Source organism: Convolutriloba macropyga, chromosome 1, assembly GCF_964194025.1.
Source record: "Convolutriloba macropyga chromosome 1, txConMacr16.3, whole genome shotgun sequence".
NCBI lineage: Eukaryota > Metazoa > Xenacoelomorpha > Acoela > Convolutidae > Convolutriloba > Convolutriloba macropyga.
The window spans coordinates 14,464,900-14,487,469 of NC_134468.1; the positions used below are offsets into that span (position 1 = coordinate 14,464,900).

The 22,570-nt window shown below is 38.5% G+C and overlaps 1 protein-coding gene across 2 annotated transcripts in view; it reads right to left on the reverse strand.

Moving 5' to 3' along the window:
• Positions 1-212: 212 nt before the first annotated feature.
• LOC142335316 (uncharacterized) overlaps positions 213-22,570 on the reverse strand; it is a 37,469-nt gene continuing 15,111 nt past the window's right edge. For both annotated transcript variants that reach the window (XM_075383775.1, XM_075383766.1), the window contains 8 exons: positions 22,007-22,159; positions 21,275-21,401; positions 10,996-11,103; positions 10,537-10,693; positions 8,956-9,020; positions 2,035-2,096; positions 1,536-1,843; positions 213-811 (listed from right to left, as the gene is read on the reverse strand). In XM_075383775.1, the coding sequence (XP_075239890.1) occupies positions 487-811; positions 1,536-1,843; positions 2,035-2,096; positions 8,956-9,020; positions 10,537-10,693; positions 10,996-11,103; positions 21,275-21,401; positions 22,007-22,159 (1,305 nt within the window). In that variant the 3' untranslated portion in view covers positions 213-486. The remainder of the gene's footprint in view (positions 812-1,535; positions 1,844-2,034; positions 2,097-8,955; positions 9,021-10,536; positions 10,694-10,995; positions 11,104-21,274; positions 21,402-22,006; positions 22,160-22,570) is intronic.

Sequence of the window (22,570 nt, forward strand, 5' to 3'; positions counted from 1 at the left end):
GATAAAAGAGCATTGAGTAAGTTGGCATTGGGTAAAATGGAATTGGGCTGAAAACCGCCCTTCACAATATAAGTATAAGTCTCCAAAACAGTTTCTATGAATCGCATACTTGTAGACTAGTGAGCTGAAAGGCTCTATGAGATCTTAATGGCCGCTGCCTGTTTATCCAGTTTTTGAGGACGAAAAGTCAAATGGGTCAGACGAAAAATCGGTCAAGCTAGACAAACTTGGTCAATTAATCATGGTAATAGTCTCATTTAGTGGATATATGCTTTTCATATTTACAGATCATCTTCATCCAATAAATACATAGCGAATCCAAACACATGTGCAGAAACACAGAGGTCATGAAAATGCAGTCAATTATATATCTCAATATCTACACTTTAATAGTTTTATATGCAAAATCTAGCTTTTTACATATCTTTACAAATTCACAAATTGAATAATTGAGAAATGTTTGTGAAATAATGTTTTGGCAATTCATCACTGAGAAATAGGAGGAAGAGCGGGAACATTTTTCTCCGCAACTACATCTAGTGATTTTCCCAATACTAGACTGTTATTAGAGATAGAATGCTGACTGTCCAACACACCTACAGAAGATGTACTTTTGCTCATCTCTATGGAATCTAGTGCCTCCTTTATGGCTTTGGAGGCCATAGTAGTGCGCTGTGATGGCTCAGTCATGATTTCCAGCATCAACAGGTTGCTCAGTTTCTTAACCTGTGCGTTATCTGTTAACAACATCTGCATTCGCTCGTCAGCTTCTCTTATTTCAGAGGTCGTTGTCTTCCACATGTCCGCTATTCTACAATCAAACAATCAAGAGATTCCTTAACCTCTCCTTTTATTTACACCCCAGTACACCTATGAAGGGTTAAATTCTGAAAGAGCAATCTAGATCACGCAAAAATCTAGACGTCAAGCGTGATAAAAGTGGCTCGAAAAGTCAAAACCATCAAGCTATAAGTCTGCGTAAAGCACGTTACAATAACTGCTCCAAATTTCGTTCGAGGCCAATTGATCATATTATCAGTTAAGATAATCAGTACCACGCACTCGGGGGTCTTCAATAAAATGAACATGCAGTCCTCAACTTCTAAAATACTCGAAGTTAATTAAAGTCACATGCAATCAATGTTTAAATTAAACGCTTTAGAGTTGAGACTGAGCCAAAGGTTGAGATTAGATGACAGTGGCAGGCAATTAAGTATAGGTCACGTGACTCTGCTTAAATTCATTGAAACCTTCTGGTCTTTACATAGAATCGCGTAGCGGTTCAAGATGCTGAGTCACAATTTCAAAGTGACTGATGAGGTTTCACGTAATCTTGCTTAAAGCACACAACTTGAAAGTTTGACAATGCCAAAAGTCAACATGAAGGTCATTTTCTGGCTCTGTGTATAGGATTTTCTGGCATTTTGACTTCTGGCACACTAGACTTTTGGCATTTTAAAACTTGAACGTTCGTGTTTATTATCCCTGCAATTATTCCGGTATTTCTGTGGATCATGATTATGACAAGGACTAACTCTTTGTTAAATTGTGTCTCTTTTTCTGTCACATCTTTGAGCACTTTGCGAGTGTCTTTAAACTGTCGTGCTACAAACTGAGCGTACGTCAGATTGTCACTGGAGCTGTCCTTTACCGAGTTCCCGATAGTGACTGGATCTGCCCTGGATGTCTGTGGCAACAACTCAGTTCTGCCAATTAGCACCCGGTTGGTCACTGGGTGGGATTGGGTCACACTCCTTCCCAAATAGCTGCACATCAGTGGACTTTTGCCAGTGACATCGAACACGTGATGGTCGCAAGAGTCTTTGAGATTCATAGGTGTGCTCTGAACAGGAAACAACTCAGCCTTTTCCCTCTCTAAACTCCAGTCCTCAACCGAAACGGAGTCACATCAACCAAAAAAAACTTAATAAAAGGAATTGATGAAGGGGAATGAGGGAGAGTAGTTGAAAGGATCTGTTTGCATTGAGAAATTATGGATGAAGTCATGAGGAACTTTTTGTGAAGGTGACAAACCTTTGATGGATCTCGTTTTTGTGACCGGTTCGGGCGATAGGCATAAGATCGTTCTCCACCTTCTGAACAAACACATGATTCACTTGATAAAAAAAACCCAAAGGAAAACTTGAGATTACTTTACACAAGTTGCGGTCGCGAGTAATGGTTAGTACAAGCATCCAGCGCACAGTTGCTGATCACTGTTGCGCTCGATGCCTGATAAGTATTTGTATTTGATATACCTAATTATCTACCATTAGAATCTCAACTGTCATTAATATTATCACATGACAGATGTGGCTTGTTTACACTGAGATGCTTAGTATATTTGTAGGAATGGGGGAAACAATCGAATAAACAATTTGATTTAAAACAAGATTCTTTATCTAACAGATTTAACATAAATGGAGTAGATATCTCTAACACCAAATGGATTAAAAGTAAAAGATATATCTACGATTTCATTAAAGGATTCAGTACAGGTTAATTGCTAAAAAGAAGTAACTGAACGAGATATAAGAAGAGATGAAGGATAAAATATATGCATAAAAAGGTGATCCAAGAAGTAAGGGATTATAAAAAAAAACCTAGCTCGAAGAGCTCCAGCAATAATATTGCCTCGCAGCTCCAGTGATAACCCTTTTGCGACAGGCAAATTAAGAATCAGAGACACACAAGCACGCACACATGCACGAACACACACACACACACACACACACACACACACACACACACACACACACATACGACACGCGTACAGAAACAAACACGCACACGCACAGAAGCAAACACACACACAAAAAAACCAACGCACATACACAATTCCACTTAAGCACACACACATGCACTCACAAACGCATACACACACAAGATTACGCAAGCAAGCACTAACACACACACGCAGGCGCGCATATACAAACACACACGCGAACACACACACACACACACACACACACACACGGTCACACACGCACACACACACACACACACACACACACACACACACACACACACACACGGTCACACACACATACACACACAAACACAAACACGAGCACACACGCACAAGCACGCACGCCCAAACAAACACAAAAACAAACACGAACAAACAAATGCACACACACACACCAAATTAATCAATCACTCACTCACACAAAAACAAGCACGCAAATACACACTCATACACACAAAACATTACACAAGCACTCACTCACGCACACTCACGCACACACACACACAAGCACGCTAGCCCACATGCACACACACGCACGCGCACACACATGCACGCATACACACAATTACGCTCACACATACAAGCACACACGCATACATACACACACAAACGCGTGCGCACACACCCAAACACACACGTACAAATTCCCATGCACCTGCCACGCACTTAAACACACACAAACACACACCACACACGCACGCGCGCAATCAGGCACAAAAACGTACGCAAAAACACACCCGCACAGAAACAAACACACACACACAAGACACACGAAGGCCCATATACACAAATACACACGCAAGCACGCAAACCCGCACGCATACACGCATACCAACGCAGGCATATACACACGCACGCATACACACACGCAAACACATGCCCACACACACACACACACGAACACACACGCAAGTGCACACAAACGCGCGCAAACATGCATACACATACACACGCATGCACACACAAACACACATGCACGCACGCGCACACACACAGGCACGTACGCCCAAACACACACAAACTAGAACATACACGAACAAACAAATGCACACACACACACACCAAATTATGCAATCACTCACTAACACAAAAACATGCACGCAAATACACAATCACAAACACAACATTACACAAGCACGCACTCAAACACACAACATTACACACGCACTCTCTCGCAAAGACACAGACAAACGCAAGCGCATACATGCAGGCAGGTTCAAGTGCGTACGCATATAACTACATACAAAAACATACACATACACACGCGCGCGCACACGTACGCTCGCACACGCAAACACGCGCACACACACAAAAACGCACACGAACAAATGCACTCGCATACTCACATGCCACGCACGCGCGCATTTAGGCACGATCAAACACACACACACACTTACAACACACACACGCGCGCGCGCACACACACACAAACGCAAAGAGGTAGAAGAACGTACGCATAAACACACCCACACAGAAACCACACAGATACACATCCACGTAAGCACACACAATACACACACGAACGCATACAAAAGACACGCACGCCCATATACAGGGACACACGCAGTCACGCACACACACGCACGAGCACACAAGCGCAAGCAGGCACAAGAACGTACGCACAAACAAACACGCACCGAAACAAACACACACACACACACAGACGCACATTTCCCTGTAAGCACACAAGACACACACGCGCGCACACACAAGATAAACGCACGCACAAACACAGGATTATACAAGCACAGAATGATACACACACAAATACAAGCACGTACACCCCACAAAAACATACACGAAAACACACGCGCAAACAAATACCCACATGCACATATACACACCTACAAACAAACGCACTAACATACTCACACGCCACAGTGCTCACTCAGTTCAGACACGCAGACACAAAAACACAAGAACTCACACGTAGGCTCAAAATTACACACATACACACACGAACACGCGCATACACACGCAAGCAGGCTCATGAACGTACGCACAAACAAAAACACAGACACACATCCACACACGTAGAGACAAGCGAACGCGCATACACATACTCATGTGAGCACACGAAAAAACATGCGCACGTAAAAACACATACACACACGCTCTCACAATATTACACAAGCACGAACTCAAACAAATACATGCACTCACGTACACAAGCTCAAACACAAGCACACACACACAAGCAGGTACAAGAACGTACGCACAAACATACACGCACAGAAACAAATAAACATACACCAACACACATCCACGTGAGCACACACAAGACACACGCACCCACACACGGGACACGCACGCACAGACACACGCGCACACACGAACACACACGCACGTGCACACAAACGCGCGCAAACATGCATACACATACACACGCATGCACACACAAACACACATGGACGCACGCGCACACACACAGGCACGTACGCCCAAACACACACAAACTAGAACATACACGAACAAACAAATGCACACACACACACACACACACACACACACACACACACACACCAAATTATGCAATCACTCACTAACACAAAAACATGCACGCAAATACACAATCACACACACAACAATACACAAGCACGCACTCAAACACACAACATTACACACGCACTCTCTCGCACACACACACAGACAAACGCAAGCGCATACATGCAGGCAGGTTCAAGTGCGTACCAATATAACTACATACAAATACATACACATACACACGCACGCACACACACAAAAACGCACACGAACAAATGCACTCGCATACTCACATGCCACGCACGCGCGCATTTAGGCACGACCAAACACACACACACTTACAACACACACACACGCGCGCGCACACACAAGATTACACGAGCACGCAATAGGACATGCTCACAAATACAAGCACGTACACCCAACAAAAACATACAAAACACACGCACAAACAAATTCCCACACGCACATGCACACACAAATACAAACAAACGAACTCACACACTCGCACGCCACGGCGCGCACTCAATTCAGACACGCACAGTCGCAGACAGAAAGACACACGCACACGAACACACGCAGGCACAAAATTACACACACAAAAGCACGCGCAGACATGCAAGCAGGCTTAAGAAGTTGGGGGGGGGGGTGTGGGATCAATTTCTAAGAACTGCACCTCACACCAAAAGTATAAAACTCCAAAACAGTTTCTGTTAATAGCATTCTTGAAGACTAGTGGGCTGAACGGCTCTAAGAGAACTTTGTGCAAACTGGTCGCTACCTCTTGATTCGAATTTGCAACTTAAATTTTCTAGCCTTCTTAGTATATAAATCAAATAAATGATATTTTAAAGATTTGCAAAACTGCAAAATTTAAAAAAGCTTCGATTTTGCAGTGATAATGTTTAAAACTAATTTCTGTACTGGAGTTATGTCAAGTAACCCATCTGCAAGACTTGAACAGCTTCGTTGGCCAGTAGTGATCGTTAAACTCAGAAAAGGACAAAAACACTCAATAATTTAGAGAACAATAGCAAATTTCAACAAAGTCTTGCTGAAAATCAAGATATCCCTTATCCAATCTTTAAATAGTTTCGCTGGCTCATAAGGATCCATTAACTCGGATGATGATAATTTTCCAAATATTTGAAAGATAAAACATCATCAAAATATTGCTAAAGCTGCAAACATTAAAATATTGATAGCCATTTTATTAACTCTAGAAACTATGCGACAGCTTATCATCAAACCTTGGAGGTCCCTCGGACCCTGTACCGGAAAAAATGATAAAAAATATAAAATCGCTGATATTAAAATCTTTTAAAGCATTCCATTACATCTAGAGCCTATACAGTAACCTATTATAAACCCCAGAAAAGGTTCCGTGGCTCTTGAGGCTGGAGAAATCTAAACATGATAAAAAAAATTTTAAAAAACTTGAAACAAACAAAAAAACTTAAAATCTGACATATTAAAAAAATGAAAGCTATTCCATGGCAAATTAAATTTTTTCAGTGAATTATTATCATACCCCTGAGGACGTTTTCTGACCCCTGCGTCTGGAAAGACGTGAATAATGAAAAAAATGTCAAAAAATGAAAAAAATTGTATGTTTTAAAAATGCTAAAATTAGTGATGTTTAAATGTTGAGACCATTCCAGTACCAATAGAAACTATGGAGTAACCTATTATAAAACTCTAGGGGAGATTTCCTGACAGCACGGGCTAAAAGAACTCAAAAAAAGAACAAAATTTTCAAAAACCTTGAAAAAAAATGTGAAAATTAGTATAAAATTGTGTTTTTAGCGATCGGTTGTTCGAACGTAGCCAAAGGAGGGGGGAGGGTGCGCCAGGGGGCTGAGTGGAGGGGGATGGGTAACAGCGGGGTGGGGGCAAGTGGGAGGTCAACAATGGGGGTCTCTTCAATCTCTAACCACCCTTCACAGCATACGTATGTCTCGAAACAGTTTGAGCTGAAACAGAGCTGAAAGATTCTAAGACCACTTAATGCTCACTGGGCGCTAGCTGTTTATCTCATTTTCAGGACAAAAAGTCAAAAGCGTCAGACGAAAAATTGGCAAGCGAAAAATTGCATAAAACACCCACACACGTAAAGACACAAACAAACGCACATACACATATCCACGCAAGCACACAAGAGACGCGCACGCAAAAACATGCATATACGCGCTCACAGTATTACACAAGCACGCCCTCTCACAAATACAAGCACGCACATACATACCCTCAAGCATGTAAACACAAACACAGGCACGCGCGCGCAGGCACACGAACCCACATATTCACACACGCACAAACACAAACACGCATGCAGAAACACACGCAAGTAGATTTAAGCACGTATGCATAAACACACGCGCGCAGGCACGTTCGGGCACACAAACGGAAAAACACACATATACACGCATGCATATGCACACAGAAAAACATATACACGCACGCATACGCACACGCACACACAAAACACAGACACACACACACGAGGCGGACACACCCGCAAACTCACTCGCTCTCCCCCCCCACACACACAAACACAGCACACACGCACACAAAAGCACGCGCACACACGCAAGCAGTCACAAGAACGTACGCACAAACACACACACAGACAAAGAAAGAAACACAAACAAACACACAGAGGCACATACATATATCCACGTACGAACACACACGCACGCGAGCACAAGACACACGAACGCACACAAACACACACACACACAAGATTACACAAGCACAAACTAAGACACACACGCACACACATACTAGCACGTACGTACACTAGAGCCAGAAACACACACATACACACAAATACAAACAAACGCACGCACACACACGCAGGCACAAAATTACACACATACGAACGCACGCGCATAGACGCAAGCAGATCACGAACGTACGCACAAACACACACAGACACACAAACGAGCACGCACACACACACACACACACACCCACACACGTGGAGACACAAACAACGGCACATACACATACCACCGTAAGCACAAACAAGACACACGCACGCAAAAACACATACATACACTCACTCACAATATTAAACAAGCACGCACTCACACAAATATATGCAAGCACATACACACGTTCATGCATGTAAGCACAAAGACACGCACACGCACGCAGACACACGAACCCACATTCACACACGCATGCAGAAACACACGCAAGCAGGTTCACGCACGTACGCATAAACACACTCGCGCAAACAGACTCACGCTCATACGCAGAAAAAAACACACACAAAAGATACACACACATGTGAGCTTACACACACACGCACACGCAAACACACCCGCAAGCGCACATGCAAAAATAAACTGACACTCGCGCTCTATCTCACACACACACACACACACGCGCGCGCGCGCGCGCAAACACAAATATGCACACGAATACAATAATCGCTTCATGCTTCTTTCGCGAACAATGACAATTGGAGCATCCTTCACTTATAGTGGTAACTATCCGCCAATTAGCTAGCCGATTTTGTTTCTGAAGGCAAAGTATTTTGACAGACACGGAAAAAATGAGAAGTCAGTTCAAAAATCGAAGTTGGTAACACAACATACGCATAGGACAAAAATGGTGCCGCGGCACTGAATTAAGTTTCGCTTCATTGTGTTTGGGCTCATATCTTATTATTTTCCCTGTCATATCTCGTTGGTTATGTGCAGATACACACTAACCGTTAAGATTGAACTGCACCTTCCTTGAGCCAAGAGAAGTAGCGCCGACACTTGAAGTTCGCATCCTAAAACAAACGGCAGGTAACTCTTGCTGAGAAAGGCAAGAAGAGACCTTCTGCATACTATCTGACCTGTTGTTATTTCACATTCGAAAACTTACATCATTCACGACTGCCCGATTTACATATACGATTTACTCCTTCACGACCGTCCGATTTAGGGGGATATATATGAAACCACTAGTTAATTTGAAGATAGTTAAAAGAAAAGTAGTGTTACTTTGGCGTCTTTAAACGATAGTTTAGCTACTTAATTGTCGCTTCCATTGTATTCGAGGCCAGCAGTAAAGGTGAACCCAAATTAACTGCTAAAAAATTAAGAACCGTTATTAAAAACCTAGATCAGAAAATTTCAACCAGTTGCATTTTAATATTCGCGACATAATAAGCACGGTAATCGAGTCGGATCCATCAAAGTTATCACGATACAATCAACTGTCATGGACAATTGCTTAGGGTGATGTAGGAAAATAATATGAGTGGGTGTGGTGTGAATGTTCGATTGGATTTTGTGAAAGGTGAAATACTCATACATGAAGTTTCTGATCTTCAGCGGCGACAAAGTTGGCCTGAAATGGTAAAGCTTAATTCCAAAAATAATTTCAAAAATAGTCAAGCTAGAGATGATCGAACACAATACATATATCAACCAAAGCCAGTAGAATTCACCTGATAAGGGGAATGTTAAACATAACCGACTAGCGTCGTGCGAGCGCACTGGGTTACGCTTGCAACGATGTGCAGGGTTGGGAATTGGGGAGGGGATGAGGGTCTAACTCAAGAACCTCCCTTCACACCATGCATTTATGTCTCGTGAGTTTCGGTAAATCTCATACATAGAGACTACTCCGGCGTAAGACCCTATGAGAGCTGTTCGCCCTCTTAATGCCTTGTGGGTTTTACTTGTTTATCCCTTTTTTGAGGACGAAACGTTAGAAGACTCAGACCAAAAATCGGTCGAGCGAAAAATCGCATAAAGAAGACCACAGTACTCCTACAATTCTACAAACTTCGTTTGAGCGCAATTAACTGCAAATATTTCTATGATGACGGTATCCCAGACGTTATAATGACATCTTCAGTCATGGTCTACCTTACAGCTAATAGCGCATATCTCAACAGCTGGTTATAAAACTTCATACCAACATATCCACAGCTTGTCAACTCCCTACAAATTTTTGTAGACAGTCAACGTCTTTGGTGCGAATAAAATGCAGTCTCCAAAATTTCCAGAATGAAAGACCTTGTAAAATCTGATTTAGTCACACTGCTGTAACACGTACTTGCACGCGAGTTAATACCACACTTCACGTTACATAAGATGATAAATTGAGAACTGTGACGTCACCACTCCCCCACCCCCAAGATAGTTGAAAACGGGCCATCTGGCCTCATAGCCATCTCGCTGGTACTCTTGTTAAGGTGAGGTCGTTTATCGTACATTTGTTCTAACAATCTCACAATAAACTTTTTATTATTATTATATTAAAAGTCAATTATTTTTAGTTTCAGAAGGTCTCACCCTCTTCTGGAGCTGCGTGTTGAAGATCCGTTGTCAGTTGCAAAGATGGCAGCATGTCTCTTGTGATTGGACGACATTCCTCCCGCTTTAGAAGGAATAGTTGACCTTGCATCATCCGTGCTCAGCAGATCATCAGCGAAACTCATTCTGGCAGTGGCTACAACGAATTTCAAGAGGATACTCAAATTTATGCCAAACATCAGACACAAAATAACAAAGTTCTAATCGTCACTAAAGACTGTTTGGAATAATTTCTCAATTACTCACAATTTTGCCGCGTGGTGTTTTTCCATCGTTCAATTATGATAAATAAAAGGCAATTTTTCAGCAGCTTGTGGCAATTCCAATTGTTTCAAATCCTGATGATATCAATGCAAACACGCGACAATATGCGAGAGCACCATAAAAATTCAAACATCAAAAAATTATATTTTGAACGGATTATTTATTAATACTCACTTTTATCGGCTTTCTTTCCCTGATCAGACTCAAAGTCAGCCTTCAGATCCAGCGGTTCCAAATCAGGAAGATTCCATTTTTTGTGGTGGTTGAACTCCGCTTGGCACCCTTAAATTCACATCAACCCATATCATTCATAGATAAATTCTTAGCATCGCTAGCATCTCCACCACAAATTTTAGTTTCAACTTAGTTGACATAAGATTTCTTTAAAATTGAACATGATTTCAAAAACGTAGGTTCTATATTGGAGTTAGACATTGTCACTAAGAGTTTAGAGCAAAATTCAGTAAACTTAGCTTACTTTTTCAAGTTTTTCGAGTTTTCGTGCCCTTTCGTCGCATATGTTATTCAAGTTTTCTCTCAGCCTTGAGATTAGTTGTTAACTTTAGTTGTTTGTATTTAGGAAAAACAATTAAAAAATTCCCGAAAAAAATATCGAAAGAACTTTTCCCAAAAAAAAATCAAAAGAAATTTCACAAAGCCAACCAGCTAAAAAAATTAAATATGCTCACCAGATTGCGGGAAAATAGCCGCCATGGATTCCCATAACCCCGATTGGCATTGAAAGATTGAAAAATGGGAAAAACCTGATTGAAAAAACTTAAAGTGAACAATTTTTTATTACATTTTGTTGTCAGACATACTCCTGTTAATTAATAAGGGGATACAGGGGCTAGTACTCATACCAATAAACCAATAAGCATTAGAGATGGTAAATAAGACTTATAAGAAGTTGCGGGCATCTAAAATTGGGCTTTATGGGTTTATCCTGTTTCTAATTTTGATTCCATGTTAAGACTGATTCTGTTCATTTTATATTGCCTCTCTGAGCAACTGTTGTTAAATCAATTTGAGCAGAATGAGCGAACAATGAAACTAGCCTAGGGGCGTCCAAACGATTTCACGCAAAATGTCGAGAAAGTGAGGAAAGACGCAAAATGAGGAAAAGTGAAACAAATTTTTATTCGGCGACGCAAAAAACAAAGCAGGACCAGTCCTGAATTACAATTCAAAGAAATGAAGCAACTGAAGACAACAAAATCATACTCTGAAAACAAACGAAACAAATAGCAAGACGTCTACGAAAATAAACGAAACAGTTCGAAAATCGAAAAAAAACTAAACACTTTAAAACCCGACAAATTCATTTCACTTCTTGCGGAAAAAAGTTATTATTTTTCACAAAAACGTTTTGCGAATAATTAGTTTAAAAATATTCACAAAAAATATTATGCACAAAAAATATTTTTACAATGCGAGTTTACACAGAAAACTCCAAATTTGTAGAAAACCATTGCAGACAAAATAAAAGGACACATTTGTCAAAAATGACTTTTACGATAGTTGCGACTTTACGAGTTATGCCACGAAAGTGGCATCAAAGTTAATAAAACACTCAACTAACACTTGAATTCTTCAACATCTATTGTATCATCCATCGATACAAAGAGTATATCAACTTTAATGAAACCAATTAAGGGAACAAGCAGCAAAATTAGCAACAAAAGCTGGCAACAATCAAAAGTTCAAAAATAAACGAGAACAAATGGTGTTGAAGACAATTAAAAAATTAAAACTTAAGCATTATATAGATCTAATTATGACTAATTAGCGAGCAAATAGGACATGTCACTAGTGAGTCTAGCCGACAGGACATCAAAAAACAATATCAAAAACAGTCATAATCCAAAAAAGACTCGAATAAATTTCGAAAACAAATTATAACCGAAGTCGAAAAAATTTGCAGCTTTTAAATTAAAACCATAGAGAAACATGAATCTGCCTAATGAAAAGCCAAACTATAATTAATGAGATGAAGTGACAAAAAGAGCAAACAAAAATGACAAAAACTCAAGTTATGTCAAAGTAGTGAAAATTTTTGATATAGAAAAAACCATTAAAAGCATCAAAATAGGACCCATAAGATCTGTCTATATTTAGACTAAGCGATACAGCAAAAAAGATAACAAACTACAAATAAAGAAAAATCCAAAAAATCACTAATATTTTTTCGAAAAGAGTTAGTGTCAATGTCGTTAAAACCATTAATTTCAACTCAGATCACTAAGTTATTCGTAACGAAAAATGTATTTGTAACGAAAATGAAAATAACAGCGAAAACAGAACTCAAATTCCCGCACGTGATAAAAATGCTCTCAAAAACCGAAAACCTGACTCCACTTGCTACTCCAGCGTGACTAAAATCACGACTCCAATTTGATTTCTCATTTACAAGAAAAAGTTAAAAAAGTGAACCGATCTTAAGCCAGCGCACCAATTCAATTGAAATTCTTTGAATTGTGAAAACACAGCAGGACACGTCCTAAAATGCAATCTAAAGAATTAAAGAGAATGAAAAATTTAAAACCACCAGAAGATCAACTGAACAAAGCCAGCCAAAATGACTCAAAAGTTTAAGAGAAGCTGAAATAATCAGACAAGGTAAACAAAATTCAAATGAATGCTGATACTTTAACACTGAAGGTCAAATTGATCCATTTAAACAAACACATTAACCAACTCACAAACCTTGAAAGGGGTTTAATGGCCAATAAAAACTTGGCAAACGCTCGGAAAAATGGCAAATTCTTTATAATAAAAAATTAAGATAACAAAATTTCAAATTTCGCTTTATCAATATGATCGAAACCATCTGTTTCTCTCCCGAATCTGTCCAGTAACACATCTGGAAGACCTAACAAAAACTCAGGCCCTTAAAGAACGATAAAACTCAGAAAATGACGAAAACAGAAAATCTAAAATTTGCTAAAATTCGCGATATTAGTATATTCAGAACCATTTCATTGTTTCCAGAAATTATCCAACAACTCAATATAAGGCCTAAAAAAATTTCACCGGTCCATAAAGAACGCCAAAATCGGAAAATGAAAATAATTTTTAAACTTGTAATAAAATTGTCTTATTAACATGTTGAAACCATTCCATTGCCACTAAAAACTATCCGGGAACCCATTTTAAGCCCTAAAACGATTAAATGGCTCATAAACTTAAAAAATATATTGAAAATTTTGAAAAAAACAAAGAGAAATGCAAAAATCATTACAACTTTTTGTAATTTGCAACAACACATATCTCAAAAAACAGTAATTAGGAGCATTTCTAGCTTGAACAAGAATATTAGGAGCTTAAAAAAATTGTCAATTGAAGTCCTGTTTAAGCAAAATCTCAAAATCTTGTATTGTTAACTTCATACTGAACTTGCTTGTTGTGAATTAAAATTATAAAAACATACCTCAAAAAACAGTTATAAAGAGCGATTCTAGCTTGAACAAGGCTATCAGGAGCTAAGGCAAATGTCAACTGAAGTACTGTTTGAGCAAAATCTCAAATTCTTATATGGTTAACACGATGCTGAACTTAATTGTAGTGAATTCATAATTTTACCGGAAACCTTGTCAGAGAATAGCTGCTATTGATTCCCATAACCCCGATTGGGGTTGAAACAGAGAAAAAATTTGATTGTACAAACAAATTTAAGTGCGAACTGTTTTGATTTCACTTTGCAGTTAGACATACTCAGGTGACTTAATGAGAGGTACACGTGCGAGCATCAATACCAAAAGGCATTAGAGATGGCAACTAATGAGAGCAAATTTCAAGTAGCAGGCATTTAAAATTGAGCTTTATGGGTCTATCCTGCTTCTAATTTCGATTTCATTTTTCAAAGCTGACTCGATTGATTCTCAATTTTTCCGTGAGCACATGCTGATTAAAAACACTGAGCAGAAAAAGAAGAACGGTACTAGTCTCAGGAAGTCAAAAAGATTTCACTCAAAATGAACGAGCCGTGACCTAAGGTAAAGCGGAACAAGTAGAAACACACAATAGGACACGTCCTAAATTAGGTTTCAAAAAATTTTCGTTGTCAACAAAAAAGTATAGGCCTACAAAAGACTACGATTGTATTTAGAAAACCAAGTAGAAAAAAAATTAATCAAAAAACAAAATAGAAAACATATTGCCACACGTTAACAAAAAATCACAATCGAGGAAGCGAACTTGTTTAAAAACAGTTTGATCACTCTCATTTCAAAACAGAAAGATAAAATTTCACTCCGGAAACCGTTCGCTTTTTTCACGCCGGAAATGTTCACCAAAATCACTGCTAAAATCTGACATCAAAAATCATGAAATGGTTTGAGTAGATCTCAATAAAAGCATAGGACAATACCTAAATTACAATCCAAAGAATAGAATTAACCTGACCTGACAAGTAACATTTTTCCAGAAACATCAGAAAATGCACATGATTAGACAACAAAGCACATCCTCTATGAGTTAAAAAAACAAGCAAAACAACATAGAAAAAATTCTCATTTTCCAAGAACTAAAGTTTTACATACAATCAACAAGAACACTATTGTAAATAAAACTGACACCACGCATCCAATAAAAGAATAATCAATATATCAATCAAACAACGGAGAATGGCAACAAGATATTTGGAAGAAATCAGTCTTTGCAAAAAAGGAGTCAAAGTAAAAAAACATAGCACTACAATCTAAAATCTTTAATCACAGCACAAAATACAAAATCAGATGTCAAAAAACAATCATTAGAATTTGCGTTAGGTCAAAAGGACACAATATAAACAAAGAATAATGGCTATATTCAAAAATTCACCAAAAACCTTTCAAAAACAAATGATATCTAAGTCTATGAAAGTGAAAGCCGAAAGTTGAATCCAATAAATTGATTACACTTCACTGGAAGATCAGTGAGGCCAACTGTTACTTTGAGACTATGCGACAAGACTACAAGAAAAGCAACAAAAGGCAGCAAAAAATAAACAAACATGAAGGTTGAAGATGCCATTAAAACCACAGCGACGTACTCAAGTCATTAAATAGATCTATTTTCCGCCTCGGAAACAACCGAAACATAACCGACTAACGTCAGGCGAATTGCTTTCAAACGACCGGCGAGCGGTCGGCTTCGTCAGTACCTAGCCACTGTTTAGTGAGGTTAGCTTTAGTTTGATTGAAGAGGCCTGAGATTAGGGTAATAGACGATGACATCACGCCACAACAGCCACTGAAGTGCGGCATCAAAAAAAGAATTAAGGAGGGAGAGAGAGAGAGAGCTTAAACGTGAGCGAGAAAAAGGGAATAAACGCCAGCCAACACACACACACACACACACACACACACACACACACACAGAGAGAGAGAGAGCTAAGAATTTTTTCATAGCTCTCTGCCATTGATGACATTCGACTCTACATGATGACATTCGACTCTACATTTTCTAAGTAACTAAATCATATAGAAAAAAGTGCAAAATTCCAAAGAAAAGTTTCCATATTCCATAGTGAAGAAAATGTTCAAAAACATTTTTTGTCTCTGTATTTTTCTCATGTAACCCATCTGCAAGACTTAATAAGCTTCGTTGGCCAGTAATGATCGTTAAACTCAGAAAAGGACAAAAAAATCAAAAATTTAAAAAAAAATTGCAAAGTTTAACAAAATCTTGCTAAAATTCGTGATATTAATATCTTCCGAACACCATTCCAATGTCTCAAGAGACCATCTAGTATGCCTAATTTATGCCTTAAACAGTTTCACTGGCTCAAAAAGATCCAATCACTTGGAACATGATAATAATTTTTCAAAAATATTTCAGATTAAAATTTATCAAAAAATTTCTAAAACTCGTCATTAAAATAAGGATAACCATTCCATTAACTCTAGAAACTAAGCAGCAACTTAGTATCAAAACTCGAAGGAGGCTTCTTGGCTCTTGAGGCTAGAAAAACCTTAAAAAACAAACAATTTCAAAAAAACATGAAGATTGCCAAAAATTTTTCAAAAAAAATGCTAAAACTCGTTAAATGTTAAAATCTTTAAAAACAATCCATTACATCTAGAAACTAACCATTAACTTGCTATCAAACTCTAGAGGAGGTTCCTTGGCTCTTTGAGGTTAGATAAACCTATAAAATGACGAAAATTGTCAAAAAATGATAAAATTTGATACTAAAAAATTGAAAACCATTCCACTACCACTTAAAACTATGCAGCCACATATTATCAAACCCTTAAGCAGGTTTTCTGAACCCTGAGGCTGGAAAATCTTGAATAATGACAAAAAAATGTTAAATTTTTTAAAAACTATACAGTACTAGAAACTATACAGTAACCTATCATCAAACCCTAGAGGAGGCTCCTTGGCTCTTGAGGCCGGACAAACCTAAAAACCGACAAAAATTTTTAAAAACATTGAAAAAATTTGCAAGTTGAAATGTTACCACTAGAAACTGTGGTTACCACCATTCTATTACCACTAGAAACTGTGCAGTAACCTATTATCAAACCATAGAGTGGGTTCCTTGACATCTAGGGTTGATAAAACTCAAAAATTTGACAAAAGTTTTACAAAAATGACAAAAATTTTCAATAATGGGGGGTCAACAGTTGGGGGGGGGGGGGACCGCTCTTCACACCATAAGTCTCCTAAACAGTTTGAGCTGAAACAGAGCTGAAAGGCTCTAAGAGCACTTAATGCCCGCTGGGCGCTACCTGTTTATCCCGTTTTTGAGGACGAAAAGTGAAAAGCGTCAGACGAAAAATCGGTCAAGCGAAAAATCGCATAAAAAATGACCGACAGGACTAATATAATTGCTAAAAACTTCGTTTGAGAGCAATTAACAATTGTGAATATTGACACTATGTTTTAAGACACCTTCAATAAGCAAAAAAACGGGGCAAAGCTCAAACTTGCTAAAAAAACTTTAAAACAATTTGTGACAGTCATAAAACGCATCAGGTATGAACTGAAACCAAAACTTTGCATAATTTAAGCCCCATTAGCAACCAATCAGACCTGTCACATATGATAATGAGTGCAAAGACAGCAAGATCTACAACACACAAAAAATCACAATAGTTTTTGAAAACGAAGATCGTCTAAGTCAGGAAAAAACAAACAAAATAAAACTATAAATTAGTTTTGTTTAAACTTCATTAATAAACCATGAGAAATGTCTTTATTGAATCAAAGTGACAAAATGTCAAACTGAGCTGCAAATCAGGGCAAGACTAAATAAATCATAGACTTTTTGCGAACCAGTTGTGTCAAAGCAGTTAAAACCTTTCGATTGCAACTACATAGCTACTATTACGCTTCAATTTGTTCAAATAAAACCATTAGTTTGTTTCATTTAAACTTCATCAGCAAACCAAGAGAACTGTCACGAATGAGACAAAGTGACAAAACATCAAAATGAGCTGCAAATCAGGGCAAGACTAAATAAATCATTGAGATTTTTTGCAAACAAGTTGTGGCAAAGTAGTTAAAATCTTTCAATTCAAACTACATAGCTTCCAGTACGCTTCATTATTGTACAAATCAGAACAGTCATTAGTGTCACTAAGAAACGACAACAAAGAAAAAATCAAAACGGGAAAACAAAAAATACTGATGTTTCATTAAAACAAACAGCGTCTGAGTTATAAACTGCCTTTGATGGAGTCCAAAAAAGCAAACAGGTATTATTAGAACATACGTATGAATTCTACAAATCAAAGGGAAGGGGGGAAAACAGCAAAAATAGTCAAAATATCGCACATCAAAAATACCTTGCTTTCAAAAACCGAAAAAATTGTTCAAACACCAAATTATCACTTCAATTTAAAAACAGTTTGAAAAACTTCACGCATCAAAATAACTGTCTGTTCGCTGCTCCTAAAACTATAGCTTGATCAAAATTACTACTTCAACTTCACTTCTCATTGGCAGGAAAAAGTCAAAAAAAATTGTGAACAGATCTTAAAAAGAGCACCTAAATCAATCAAATTCTTTAGATTGTAAAAAAAAAACAGGACCATCGCAATATAGCTATGCTCAGCTTACAGCTATGAAAAACCGCTGTTGAAAACATGGTTCAGACAAATTCAATCAGCTCTATCTTCAGAATGGCTCATGTATGATAATCACGTTGGATCCAGCTGGGGCTTAGGGATGCAGCATTTGGGGGGTGTGATCGGAGTGGGGGTGGGGTTAAGCGATGAGGGGCCAAGTGATGGCGAGTAGGGTTGTGAGAGTTGGACGAGTGAGGGGTTCAATTCGCCAGGTTGGTGGAGGGTGGACGCGGGTTTTCCGGGGGCGGTGACTGACCGGGGGGTTAATAAGGGGTCAAATTTTTAAAACTAGGAACCGCCCCCTCACACCCTGAAATAGTCTCCTTAAAAATTGCATACTTAGAGACTGGCAAGGCGTAAAACTAGGAACCGCCCCCCTCACACACTGAAATAGACTCCTTAAAACAATTTCGGTGAATTGCATTCTTAGAGACTAGCGAGGCGAAAGGCTCTAAGAGAGCTGCTCAGCCACTTAATGTCGAGCGCTACTTTCTTATCCCGTTTTTGAGGACGAAAAGTTAAATGGGTCAGATAGTAGGGCTGAGACAACTGCTCACTAAAAAATTTAACCACGACAACTTTATAACACTGATAATTTTGAAACAATAACAAAGTCAATAGCAGTGAAGGCAAAGCTGATTAAAACACTCCCCACAAGTAGCGACTCCAAAGCTACAACTGGCAAAAAACGTGCAATAAAAATAATCAATAATCGACTACTAACTTAGACAAAAAGGGGCAGAAACGATATTCAGGAATAAAACACAGGAAAGGAAAGCAAACCAAAAAATATTTTACAAAAATCACTACAAAATAAACATAAACCGACAAATGTCGGAAGAATTGCTTTTGAACGACAGGCGAGGCAATTTAATTCAGGGGCTGTGGCCTAGATCAAATTATGGGTGCAAAAATTTTCCCCCCGCCGGGATTCAAACCACAGCCCTCCCAATCCACAGCCACAACTACTAACCACTGCGCTACAGTTCACATACCTCACTTATTCTGCAACCGAATTTATATTAGCTTTACTTCAGAGCAATAGAGATCACTCAAAAATGAAGAACGAAAGCGTGAAAAAGTCACTTGCGAAGTCAAAGAATGTTCTAGAAGAAAAGCGCAAAACTGTCAAGCGAAAAATTTGCATTAAAAAAGACACACACGTTTACAATAATTGCTATGAACTGCGTTCAAGAGCAATTAATAACTTTTCACAAAATTTCGAAGAAGCTGCTTGAAAATTTTTCAACTTGATCAAAGACCCCCTCAATTCTTAGAGATATACTATACAACAATTAAAGAAAACAAAAAACCTGAAAACATTACAAACGTGATAATTTATGTCAGTGAAACTGCCCTTTATAATATGCACGTACCGGTTCTCGGTAGCAGTACGTCATAAATAGCTCCAGATTTAAAAATGGAAACGAAAAACGGCTCCGAAACGCTTAAACTTAATCATAACAAATTTAGGCAAAAAACACTCAAAAATTAGACTAAATTTACTCCATTTTCTATAACAAACATTTGCCAAAATTGATATCAATCAAAACACGAGATCACTAAAGCAACTAGCTTAGATTATTGAGACAAACGCTTTCGGCTTGCTTAAAAAAAGTTTAAAAAAAACCGCTTTAGGAAAACCGCATTAGATCAAAATATCGCTAGCTTGTCAAACACTTCTTTTCAACACATCCTCTAAACATCGCCGAGAGACTGTCGGAATAGCTGCGAAATTGACTTGCGTGCCGTAAAAAACAGGAAACAGATATAGAAGTGAGTTGAAAAAGTTACCGCGGCCACCTTAAAATTTAATTTAAAGGGGGTGTATCATTGAGAATACCTTTAGGTAAAAAACATTTTGACAACGCAGAAGATTGAACCCCAATCCCCGGGGTAAAAATCAGAATCATTATCCACTCGACTATTTCGCCCTTTCCACCGTTTATTTTACAATTGATTTCGTTTTAAACACTTGATTTCTAAATGCGAGCAATTTAGTTCACGCAAAAAGCAAGAAAGCAATCGTAAGAAAGTCGCAGAGAAAGTCAAGCGAAAGAATGTAATGGAACAAATGTAAAACGAAAGAGCGTCAGACAGAGAAACTAAAAAAACATAGCCGGTAGAATTTCCGGAAACGACTCAAACAGTCGTGCAATATGATCTCCAAATCGAAAAATATTTGGGAGCTCGTGTTCTATCTACTTTGAAAACAACGAAAAAAGTTAATGCCTAATAACTTAATGCCTAATGCTTCGCTGTTATGAATAATAATGAGACCCTTCAGACAGATTACACGCAGTTGTCACTATTTAATGGGGTCTCCTGATGGTTTGTGGAGCTTGTGATTGACATATTTTTTTTTTCAAAATGAGCCAAAAATATGTGATGCCAACCAGTGAGCCATAGGAAGACTTTAGTGGTTAGATTGTTGATAAACTTGTCATTGAACTGTCTCCACGAGGCAGGGAACGTGTGGCAGAATGCACAATACATGGCTTGGCTCAGAATGTCAGGATAGTTCTGAAACAAGCTCAAACAAAGTTCATCCCAAAATGAGGCAATCTCAAAGCAATATTACGTCAACTGTCCAATAATAGGTAATATTAATGGACAGTGCATTCAATATTCAGTATCAATGACCAGTTCTGTTCCTATTCCTATGAGCTATATAGTTAGTCCCATGAAGTGCCAACGCAAGCCAACATTAACAACGAAGTGCTGATCTATAAATGTTTTAAATTTGAATTCTAACCTTTGAAATGTTCGATAGCGTTGCAACTTTATGGGATCACCTATATTAACTCATGCAAAAAAACAATCACTTATAAATTAAGCGAATTATACTCCTTTTGTCACTCCTTTTTAATGGTTTCACTCGGCCTATGCGGCCTCGCTTCACTCCATTAATTACTCGATATGTCGAAAAGCAGTAGTCTAATAAATTTAATTAATTTAATGAATTGATTTCATATTTGCAATAATGTCAATGAAAGTTTGCATTATTGTTTTCAAATGTTTTTTTTTGTTTCAAGTACCTTTAACCTTTTGTTTATAATCTAATTTATTTGATTCGGAAAACAGGATAATCTGGTTTTCAAAATTGATTGCAACTGAAATGTTCCAACCTTGAAGAATGTATTTCTGAATCTGACTTTTTTCGGTCCACTCGGTGACTTCCAAAGGAACTTGACGTAGTTCTCTGACACCCTATGGAGTAAGTTCTCCTGTGTTTCATCATTCTGTGCGTACTTTTCCAAGAAGAACCACCAGAACAGATCCTAAACAGTCACTGCGATTACTGATTTACTAATATTTTTGATCTAGATACGAAGATACCTGTCTAAGGCCAGACGGAGAGCACCAATCGAGCACATATCGAGAGACAGTAAATAACATTTTTCAATTTAAATTAGCCAATTAGATTCAATATGCGCATGCTATAGTTTATCACTTGTTCCACATACATTAGTTCCTCGTGAGCTAGCCCCATTTAGGTGCAAGGACAACAGACTCAAAGCAAAAATCAGGACAAGAGATCGAAAATGAAAGTAATCAAATTTCTCATAGGCCGATCAGTATTGAACCACTCTTATAGTACGGTGCATGGCATGTTCGGTTGTGATAGCTTCATATCATCACGCAGAGGTCACTAGGGCATGGCCATGCCTCTTGAAGCATGGCCAGATGCA